General features: G+C 31.7%; 1 protein-coding gene across 1 annotated transcript in view; it reads right to left on the reverse strand.

The window, feature by feature from the left end:
• The window catches only part of LOC114327280 (uncharacterized), a 198,457-nt gene extending 192,775 nt beyond the window's left edge, over positions 1–5,682 (reverse strand). Inside the window, exon 1 of the mRNA XM_050646622.1 lies at positions 5,345–5,682. Coding sequence (XP_050502579.1) covers positions 5,345–5,395 — 51 coding nt within the window. The 5' untranslated portion in view covers positions 5,396–5,682. The remainder of the gene's footprint in view (positions 1–5,344) is intronic.
• Between the last annotated feature and the right edge of the window lie 6,594 nt (positions 5,683–12,276).

A 12,276-nucleotide genomic window follows, 5' to 3' on the forward strand; every position in this document is an offset into this window, starting at 1 on the left:
AGGTTCCGGGGCGAAATTTTTTCAGAAAAAGTTAGTCTTATAATAAGCACCCCTTGATATACCAGAAAAAAAATAAAACCGGACTTGTGTCCATTTTGCAAGGTTCAACCTTTGTTTCCTACACTATAATACTTTTTATTATAGTGTTATTTATATGTTCAAAAACTTGGAAGGGTTTAAAATTAATGGTTTTTGAAAAAAGAGATCAAATTATACAGCTCATTTTTAAATTTTCTTAAAAATCTTCCTTTTTCTCCATGTAACTTGAAAATGATAAGAGATACAGTAATGAAAAATAAAAAAAATTTTTGTCTGAAAAACCCCTACATTTTTGTGTGGGATCTTTTTTTCGTATCTCTTATCTTTTTCGAGTTACATGGAGGAAAAAGAAGATTTTTAAGAAAATTTAAAAATGCGCTCTATAATTTGATCTTAGTTTTTTCAAAAACCATTCATTTTAATCCAGTCCAACTTTTTGAACATAGAAATAACACTATAATAAAAAGTATTGCAAAAGAAAACCGAGGTATTTAAATTCTGATGGATGAGAGGTTAAATATACATACTTCTCATTTCTTCTTAAAATACATTAGTCATCAACTTTTTTGCAGAATATTTCGCTTAGTTTGAATGTAATCGACATTTAGTATTGCTCATTTTAAACGTCTTTTCAAGCACTACAAAAGTTATTAGTTTCATTATACACCTAAAATCGACAGTTTCTCTGTTATTTCAAGTTGAATTCACCGATTTGAGCATGTAGCAAAAAAACAAACTCTTCTTACCTACCATATCCCTCTTTGCATTTTAACTAGAAGATTTATGAAGGAACGAATCCCTTTGTTTTTTATAACCTACAGAAATATTTTATATAGTATTTTTGTTAGATTCATAGTTTTTAAGGTATTCGCAAAAATCCGTCCGAAAAGGTGTCATTTTTCAATGAAAATGGCCAATTTTCAACCACGAATAACTCAAAAAGTATTGAGTTTTCAAAAAATAATTATAAAACAGTTTTTGCTTAAAATTAGATTCTCTAGCCTCTCCCGTGGCTATTTTACCCAAAACATTTTTCATCCCCGAGAAGGGGTGGGAACCACCCCTAGATAAAAGCGCACATCGGCATAGGGTAGACTTTGTTTATTGAGCTATTCCCTACTTACTGTGAAAATATCAAGTTAATCGATGTAGTAGGATGGAATTCGGAGCCAAATACCCTCATTGACTTCCTTCCCTATTTAATTTTTATCATACTTTAGGTACTAATGAAATAACATTTAATAATATAAATCTTATTGGATGCTTCAGAAGTCAAACGGTGTAAGTCACATTCTCCCTAAAAATGACTTATGAGATGTAACACATTGAGAAATTCACATATTTAGGATCCCTTATGACAAAGGAGAAATTCATAACGAAAGAAATCATACTAAGGATAATTCTGGCAAACGGTATTTGGAGGAGAAGATACAAAACTAGAAGATATACCACAAGTCCAAACAGGTCTTGTTATTAAACGTCCCTTAAAGGGCTACACCACAATCACAGAACGTTTTTGATCTGAAAAGATCATCATCATTGGCATGATGCCTTAATAACACTATATGGTGAAACCGACATATTAACACTGAGATGAAGTCAAGAATTTATAAAGCCAATGTAAGACCAATAATGACATATGCATCAGAAACAAAACCCGATACAGTCACAACACAAAGACTACTGAAAACGGCAGAGATGAGAGTACTGAGAAGAATTACAGGAAATACACTGAGAGATCGAAAAAGTAACGAAGATATTAGAGGACAATGTAACGTACAGGGTATAAACGAATGGACACTAAATAGAAAAAAAGAATGGAACAACCACATTACCAGAATGGGGCAACGAGATTTTGACCACGTGTGGTCAAAATAGTAAGAGATAAATCTCCAATCGGTAGAAGAAGTATCGACCGACCGCGCAAAAGATGGAGTGACAATCTTCCACAGAGGTATCAATTCGCCAATGAACAAGAAGAATTGCTTATAAATAGGAACAAGAAATTCATCATAAATTAGTGTTGGGAAATTCTCGAGAATGAAAAATCGGAGAATATTCTCGAGAATATTCTCGATATGGAGAATTTTCTGAGAATGAACCCCATGACGCACTTAGGAATATTGTTGAAGATGAAAAATAGGGTTTTAAAAATCATGATATTATATAAAAAATTATGAGACAAAACAACAGTGTTCTTGTATATAAAACAATACAAAAATAACAGAAAACACAAAATTTCTTTGATAAAAAAATGAAATTTTCTTCTTAACAGTAAATCGATGTGGTATGATAAAAGATGAGACCTCAGCCTGAGATTCAGAATCTATTTCTATCATTAGCTCATCCTAGTCATCTAAAATCTGCATTTCAATGTACTGATGAGTTGTGGGATTTTGTTTTTCACGAGTGGCCTCAGTCATGGATTGGTCTACGTCTAACAATTTTAATTTGTTATCAATAAAAGTTCCCTTACGAGCCCGTTAAGCAGTGAGCCGGTTTCTTTTAGAGGATTGGATAAAAAAACCATAAGTACTGAAACTTTTTCAGTCGCTGCACTGGATGAAGGCATGCTTAATAATATCAACTACTATTTTAGTTAATTTTGTTCCGAAACATGTACCTTTTCACCACTAGTCCATTCTTTCACGGTTTTTGCTCTAAATTTTAAAGAACCGCTTGGATTGACATGAAATTTGGCATACGTATAGCTTACATGTCAAAGAAAAAAAGTGATATTGTGCCGATGCGTGCTTTTGCCTTGGGAGTGACTTTCACCCCCTCTTGGGGGTGAAAAAATATATGTCCAAAATAAGTCCGGAAATGGGTAAACTGACTCATTTTAAGTAACTTTTGTTCTATAGAGCTTTTTCGCCAAGTCAACACTTTTCGAGTTATTTGAAGGTAACTAGTAAATAGTAAATAACTCAAAAAGTAAGTATTTTGTCGAAAAAAACGTTCCTAACAAAAATATAGCCTATAAAAAAGTAAAAAAAATGTTGTACGCATTAGGTCTCTGGATCTCGTAGAACCAGAGTTATAGCCAATGAAAAATAGATTAATATTCACCAATTTTCAAATAGAATATTTCGACGTGAAATATCCAAAAAATTAAGCACTTTTTGGGGAAAACCCATTATAACTTTTTTAAAGTGTTTAAAAAAATCTTTACTTCTGTTTTTACGAAAAGTTTCTAGCATTAAATTTAAGCAAGTTACGCTCAAAATAAAGTTGGTCCCTTTTGTTTTTGCAAACAAAAATCGGGAAGACCACCCCCTAGTTAGCAACTTAAATGAAATTAATCGTTACCGCTCCACAAATTATTTTATTTATGTTGTGTGTATATGATCTGTAAGTTTCATCGATTAAAAGTGCTTATTTTTGAAAAAATTTGGTTTCAAAATTAAATTTTTGAAAATTTAAATTTTGAAAAATATGCTTTTTTTCAAAATAACTTAAAAATTGTTAGAGATACCAAAAATCTCGAAAAACAAAAAAGTCAGATTTGCTTTTCTGAATATCATGTATTTTTTTGTTTTTCTGTTAGACAAAAATTGATTAAGATTTGGTGTTTCTAAATTTGCATACATTCGTGATCAGTGACTCGTTCAACCCCTTTTAACTACAGCCCTTTCAATAATAAGGACTTTGAACCGATGAAACTTACAGATCATATAAACAGTATATACACGAGTCAAGAAACTTGTGAAGTCGTAACGATTAAGTTCATTTAAGATACTAATTAGGGGGTGATTTTCTCGATTTTTTTTACGAAAATCAAAAGGGACTAACTTTATTTTGAGCGTAACTTGTTTAATTTTGATGCTGGAATTTTTTTTTATAAAACAAAAATGAAGCTTTCTTTAAACACTTTAAATAAGTTGTAATGAGTTTTCCCCGAAATGTGCTTAATTTTTGGTAATTTCACGTTAAAGTATTCCATTTGGAATTTGACGAATAGGAACCTATTTTTATTAGGTATAACTCTGCTTCTACTAGGTGTAGAGACGTGACATATACACCTTTTTTTTTTAATTTTTTACAGGCTATATTTTTGCTAAAAAATTTTTCGACAAAATACTTACTATTTGAGTTATTTGCGAAAAACCGTCTAAAAGCGTGGTTATTTTGTTAAAAAAATGAACATATTCACTGCCAAATAACTCGAAAAGTATTGACTTGGCGAAAAAACTCTATAGAACAAAAGTTACTTGAAATTAGCCAGTTTATCCATTTCCTGACTTTCTTTGGACGAATATTTTTTCGCCCCCAAGAGGGGGTGAAGACCACCCCCAGGGCAAAAGCACATATCGGCACAATATCACTTTTTTCTTTGACTCGTTAGCTATGTGTATGCCAAATTTCATGTCAATCCAAGCGCTTCTTTAAAATTTAGAGGTTTTGCAATATTTTACCGTTAAAGAACGGACTACATATGATTTCTAGTTTTTCAATTGATTTTACAACGTATAGTTTTCCAAAAAATATCTCCTTATACCGATAAAGTGCTAAATCTGCCATTATTTCAGCCGACTCACCATATTTTAAAGTTACTAAATTATCTACAAACTCAGTTTCCTCAACTTGTTCTTCTCTGCTTAAATGAACACCATTCTAATTATTTGCACGTTAATATTGCACCAAAACAATAAATATTGACACTGTAAACACCCTTGCTAGTGGTTCATGGGATTGGCAAAAACAATATACCTACATATTTTTTAAATTACAATAATTTGACCCGTATCTAGTTTTTATTTTTGTTTCGGTTTTTGAAAATATAGAAAATTTTTGCCGAGAATATTCTCGAGAGAATTTTATGACCGAGAATATTCTCTTCTAACATCACTATCATCAGTGCTGAAACCCGAAATAAGTTTCAGGACTGATAATGATCTTTTCAGATCGAAAACTTTCTGTGATTGCGGTGTGCCCCTTTAAGAGACTTTTAATAAATATTTATATACTTTTTATACAGGATTTTACTAAACAAATATTTTGTGATTAATGGTATACAGCCAGCTAGAGGTAATTATTTTCCTTGTGGATTTTTTAAGTGAGAGATTGTGATGTATGCTATATAAATCTATTGGTGTCATCACACCATTGCAAAATCATTTAGTGTTTATGTGTAAATAATTGTAATCCAAATGATCTCATCACATCCGCAAATTTTAAACAACAAATCAGTAAAATGGTACAAAAGGTTAAAAATCTGTTTTATGTAGCTATAAAAATGTCAAAAACCTATGTAATATAGTGATATTAAATTATGATATTATAATAATTAATATATTGTACTTACCACTTGTAATATGGTATAGATTAAATAAAAAATGATCCTTGACGAAAACATCACCACCACTGAAACTAAAAGTCAATCACAACACTAAATATTCGTCTATTTAAAAATATTATATTTAAACTGCCAATCGAAGAAGTACCACCAAAAATTCAGTACCTCCGGCGTTTAGGAATACCCCTCTCGACCTAGACCTTCCGTACTCCTGTTTAAATATGCAAAAGAATATCTGAAGGCCGCCTCTCGCTTCTCACGTACCATCAGGTGGTACTGTGTTCTTCGGTACTCTGAAAAGTAACTGAAGTAATGAAGAGAACGGCTGTTACGCGCGTTTGATGCAACGTTATGCCCCGCTACGCTACAAAAACTCGAAGTACCCTGGATGGTACTGTTAGCATTTAGACGAGTTGATGATGGTAGTACCGGAGTGCGTTAGGGGGTTCGACGAAGAGGAAAACCGGAATCCATGATTCTCGGATTTCGCAGAAGAATCCAATTTCCGGGAAGATCTGTCTGAAGACATTAGTACCATAAAATCGTAATGTGACTTTAACCGTATACTTCCATTCATAAGAAACTCCGAGACTCTAATTATAGGTATTTATGTATGTCATGTGGAGCTATAATATAAGCATAATAGAACAAAATAGTGAAAATATTATCAACATTAATATCACAAGAGAGTGAGAATAAATTGACAAATTTGAGAATAGTTTGCCGTTAAAATCTCCCATTCTTAAAGTGTAATAAGTCGGTTCCTGCTTTTTGCTCTTTAGATTTTCTCATAAAAGGCTTCAACAAGTTCATCTTCATTTATCGATGGTGGGGGCGTATGGCGTATACCTGGGTTATTTCCAGATTTTATCTCTTATTCATTCTTAAATTTATATAAATATTTTTTTCCGAAATGCAGTTAATGCTCTGTATCTGTTTCTGTAATTGTTTGTGTACTAATAAACCTATTCCTCCAATTTGTCGATTCTGTTTTTTTCTTTCGAGGGTTCACAAACGCAACTAAAATGAGGTAGAAATTAAATTTATTAGAAGAACGTTTTAAAATTTGTTTAATTTAAATAGGATGGTTTTCTCCTCTTATCGTTTTATCAGTTCCAAGAACCCAGCAGAATCTTAAGCCATTCTATAACTTATCATTCATCTTTTGGTGGCACTTTTAGCCAAAACTTCCGTCTGAAATATGATTATGCGCGTTGCAGACATTGTTACAAACTGATTGATCGATGATTAAACATAGAAATACCTCCTTTTTCTAGTGCAATAAACCAACAACGGTCATACTTTGTATTAACCCTTAACTACTGATGTGTGTGTGTGTTCACAAAGAGGGGATGGCATTAGTAACTACTGATGTGGACATGTGGATGTTTCAAAACGTAGACACTGACATGCGGCAGTGGCGTACTGAGCATGGTTCCGCGGGTCCCACGGTCTGAAAAACTGACTAATTCTAAGCAACTTTTTTTCTATACTGTTTTTTCACTAAGTCTATACTTTTGGATTTATTTGCGAATGAAAATTTTTATTTGTTAACAAAAAATCCACATTTTTAGGCGCTTTTTCGCAAATAATTCAAAAAGTAAGTATTTTTCTAAAAAATACTCGTAGCAAAAATATAGCTTATAAGAAAGTGAAAAAAAATGGTGTGTATCGGGTGTCCCAATAAGAATGGCGCTCGGCCATATCTCAGGAACCGTTTATAGTACAGCTTCGGGAAAAAACATTTTATAATAAAAGTTGCCTCGAGAAAAGCCTGGAAATTATTTTCATAATTCTAAGTCAACCGCTAGAGGGCGTAATTGAATATCAAAAATTAAAAAATCGAAATTTTACAAAATTTGCCTAATGAAAGGGCACTGGAAATCCGATTATCGCATTCTTCATAAAATTCTGCGCATATTTTATTTCACAAGTTTAAGTCTATCTGTGCAAATAAGAGGTGGGGGTAAGTGGGAACCTTGTTATGAAAAAATCACTGTAAGTCCGGTTCTACTTAATCGATTTTTGCAAACTTGGTCTTGTTGAAAACAGCTCTTTTTTGTCAATGTAATAGTTATAATTTGGAAACAGCCTATTGCGTAATATGCCGGCTAGGAGGCGCTATTTATTTTCTTTTTAGAAATCTAGTTTTCTTTGGAAAATATTAAATACAAGTATGTGTCTTTTTCCTGTATTACAAAACTAGACCCAATTAGCAACAGAATACCGAAAACCACATGTCTATACCTTTTTTCTATCCCGAGATAACTTAAGAAACGTGTAAATTTTAAACATAACTGTTGCTGTCATATAAGTGGAAATATATAGAAGCAAGTAGTGTGCTATGGAGAAAAACAAAGAAACATTTTCCAGATGTCACCGTATATAATAAATCAAAACAAAATATGAAAAACTCTACCACTGGGTTGACGTCTTTGGGGATATTTCATTGCATATATTCTAGCCGCAACAGTTGCATTTCTTATGCATTCAAAGAATGTGGCTATCATGTCAAATGCTTCTTAGTTTGTAAGAATCATCTTGAATTTCACTCTGTATAAATTTTATATAAAATTTAATAGAAACAAACCGCACCAAACCATCAATGAACAAATTTTTATGTTTTACTGATTTGACACATAATTTGACACATGATGACTTTTTGAAGTTAATACTTCTAATAGTTCTATTTTGTTCCATAGCACACTACTTGTTTCCACTCTGACTTCCTTAACTTAGTTTACCGGTGACAATAACAGTTATGTATTTATCTTAGTTGGGAATAGGATAATTGATATTAAAATATAATGAAATAATAATTAAAAAATTGTGTAGAAAATCTGACGTTTTTACACTTTCTACGATTCATCGAGAGAAAAGCAAATGCGCGGAGGCAACAATTCATAAAAATTTACATATTAACGCTATTTTTTAGTATTATTTTAAGTATTAAAATTAGTGTAATATTTAAATAAAAATAAAATTAAACTGTTTAAAATATATTTATTTCGTTAAAATCATAATAATAGAAGTATAACTTATTACTCGCGTACAAAGTACACACACTCTTTTTTTGTTACATTTTATAGTGTTATTTGTCTTATTGTTGTTTTGATTCATTATATACGGTGACATCTGGACAATGTTCCTTTGTTTTTTCCATAGCACATTACGTGCTTCTATATATTTCCACTTATATGACAGCAACAGTTATGTTTAAAATTTACACGTTTCTTAAGATATCTCGAGATAGAAAAAAGGTATCGACATACGGTTTTCGGTATTCTGTTGCTAATTTTGTCTAATTTTGTAATACAGGAAAAAAATACATACTTGTATTTAATATTTTCCAAAGAAAACTAGATTTCTAAAAAACAATAAATAGCGCCTGCTAGCCGGCATATTACGTAATAGGCTGTTTCCAAATTATAACTATTACATTGACGAAAAAGAGCTGTTTTCAACAAGACCAAGTTTGTAAAATTCGATTAAGCAGAACCGGACTTACAGCGATTTTTTCATAACAAGGTTCCCACTCACCCCCACCTCTTATTTGCACAGGGAGACTTAAGCTTGTGAAATCAAATATGCACAGAATTGTATGAAGAATACGATTATTGGATTTCCAGTGCCCTTTCATTAGGCAAATTTTGTAAAATTTCGATGTTTCAATTTTTGATATTCAATTACGCCCTCTAGCGGTGGACTTACAATTATGAAAATAATTTCCAGGCTTTTCTCGGGGCAACTTTTGTTATAAAATTATTTTCCCCAAAGCTGTAGTATAAACGGTTCCTGAGATATGGTCGAGAGCCATTCTTATTGGGACACCCGGTACATAAAGTCTGTAGACCTTATAGAAGTAGAGTTATAGCTAATGGAAAGTGGTTTCTTACTAGTCAAATTCCAAATCGAATATTTCAACAAAACCAAAAAATTTCGGGAAGACTGATTTCAATTTCAACTTTTTTAAAGAATTTAAATAAAGCTTTATTTTCGGTTTTTAAAAAAGTTTCTAGCATGAAAAGTAAGTAAGTTACGATATCAAAATAATGTTGGTCCCTTTTTTTGTTGGTAAACAAAATCGTGAATATTACTCCCTAATTAGAATCCGAAATGAAATTAATTGTTACCGCTTCACAAATTACTTTATTTATTTATTGTTTATAAGATCTGTAAGATTCATTGGTTCGGAGTGCTTATTTTTGAAAAGGCTGTAGTTAAATGGGCTTAAACGAGTCACTAATCCGAGTGTATGCAAATTTTGAACAGCCATATCTTAACCAATTTTTGTCTTCAGGAAAACAAAAACTCCAAAATATTCACAATAGCAAAACCTATATTTTTTTACTACTTGAGATTTTTGGTATCACCAATAATTTTAAGGTTATTTAAAAAATGTTTTTTTCGAAACTAAGAAATATTTTTCACTTTAAAACCAAATTTTTTTCAAAAATGAGTACTTTGAACCGATAAAACCTACAGATCATATATATAAACAATACACAAGTCAAGTAGCTTGTGAAGCGGTAACGATTAATTTCATTTGGGATGCTAATTAGGGGGTGATCTTACAATTTTTTTTACAAAAAAAGGTACCACCTTTATTCTTTTACTTTTGATGATTGAAACTTTCTTTAAAACAAAAATTAACCTTTTTTAAACACGTTAAAAAAGGTGTGATGTGTTTTTCCCGAAAAGTGTTTTATTTTTTGGTTATTTCACGTTGAAATATTCGATTTGGAATTTGACGAATAATAACCTACTTTTCATTACCTTCGACTCTGTTCCTACTGGGTCTACAGACTTCGTAGTATAATATACACCATTTTTTCACTTTTTTAAACGCTTTTATTTAGTTCAATAGTTTGTATCAAATCTTTAAACGTTAATTTGACTGACTTTTCTTCAATGCAAATGAACGAAAATTTGCAAACATATGCATTCGCGGGAACAATACACGAATAGTCAATAAAAAAAATATTTTTATGTTTATTAATTGTTTAAATAAAAAAAAACGATTTTAATGGAAAATGCTTAAATTCTCTTGTTTTTTACAATGTAAAAACTTGAAACTTTTATGGACTGTAGCTAATGATTTGAACTATACATAATTTCACTTTTTACGCTAATTGTTTACGTTGCGCTTCATAAATAAACAATAAAGTTTCAAATTTTTTGCCGATTCCGACTACTTTTCATTTTAGTACATCATATATTTTATACATATTTTAATAAACATGACGATATATTTTAATGTTTGAAAAGTGTAAGACTAAAAAGTAAAAAATTAAAAAATATGAAAAAACATTTTTAAAAAACGCTTTTCTTTAGTTACGAGTGACAAAATTAAAAATATTATAAAAAAATCAACTAAAAAGCAAAAAATAAAAAAAAAATTGAAAAAATCTAACATATTTGTCAAAGAAAAGCGTGGGGCGAAAACCGTTTATTCGATGAAGACGCGCCACGCTTTTCTTTAACGAATATGTTGGATTTTTTCATTTTTTTTTCTTTCTTGCTTTTTGGTTGATTTTTTTATAATATTTTTAATTTTGTCACTCGTAACTAAAGAAAAGTGTTCCTTAAAAATGTTTTTTTTCATATTTTTTTATTTATAATCTATATTTTTACTAAGAATATTTGTTTCGATAAAATTCTTTTTGATGTTTTTTTCGAAAAACCGTCCAAAGCGTGTTTTTTTGTTGAAATATGAACATATTCACTCGCAAATAACTCAAAAAGTATTGACTTAGTAAAAAAAATATATTGAACTAAAGTTGCTTAGAATTAGGTAGTTAGTTTAACCAATTCCGGACTTATCTAGGACGCACGTTTTTTCACCCCCGAGAAGGGGTGAAAGTCACCCCCAGTACAAAAGCACACATCGGCACAATATCAATTTTTTTCTTTGGCATGTTAGCTATGTGTATGCCAAATTTCATGTCAATCGAAGCGGTTCTTTAAAATTTGGAGCAAAAACCGTGAGTAAATGAACTATATATTAGCTTGAGTTTTATAAAAAATAAATGATATAAAATATTCTTCTTCTTATGGTGCCTATCCGTTACGGATGTTGGACACTAACATGGCTATTCTGACTTTGTTGACTGCTGCCCTGAAAAGTCCGGTAGTGGTTAAGTTAAACCATTTTCGCAGGCTATGCAGCCAGGATATTCTTCTTCGTCCTGGACCTCTTTTCCCATGCACTTTACCTTGAAGTATGGTCCGAAGTAGGTCATATCGTTGTTCATTGCGCATTACATGGCCCAGGTATTCCAGTTTGCGACGTTTTATGGTTACGACTAGTTCGCGCTCTTTACCCATTCTATGTAGAACTTCTTCGTTGGTAACTCTTTCTATCCAGGAAATCCTCAACATGCATCTATAACACCACATCTCAAATGCTTCGAGTCTCTTCAGTGATGCTTCAGTTAAGGTCCATGACTCCACGCCATATAAAAGAAGGGAGAATACGTAGCATTTTAGTAAACGAACTTTTATTTCCAATTTTATATCGTGGCTGTTAAAGATTTTTTTCATTTTCTTCTTCTCGATCCTTATCTTAATTTCCGTCGATTGGTCCCACTGTTCATTTAAGTTTGCACCCAAATAACAAAAGTTGGTGATTTGTGTTATGGGTTGTTGGTTAACTAGTAATTGACCAGGTGGTATCCTATTTTTGCTTATAACCTTGTACTTGGTTTTTTTGATGTTAAAATCAAGCCCAAACCTGCTACTTACTTCTGCCACCCTGGAGACAAGTGTCTGCAGACCTTCAAGACTGTCTGCAAAAACTGTCTGTTCTCCGTTTATAAGTATTCCCTCATCTATGTCCGTTAGCGCTAGGTTCATAATGTGCTCTGAATATGTATTGAACAATAATGGGGACAATATACATCCCTGTCGCACACCTCTTTTTATCTTTATGTCGTCTGTTA

Source organism: Diabrotica virgifera, chromosome 3 (assembly GCF_917563875.1).
Source record: "Diabrotica virgifera virgifera chromosome 3, PGI_DIABVI_V3a".
NCBI classification, from domain to species: domain Eukaryota; kingdom Metazoa; phylum Arthropoda; class Insecta; order Coleoptera; family Chrysomelidae; genus Diabrotica; species Diabrotica virgifera.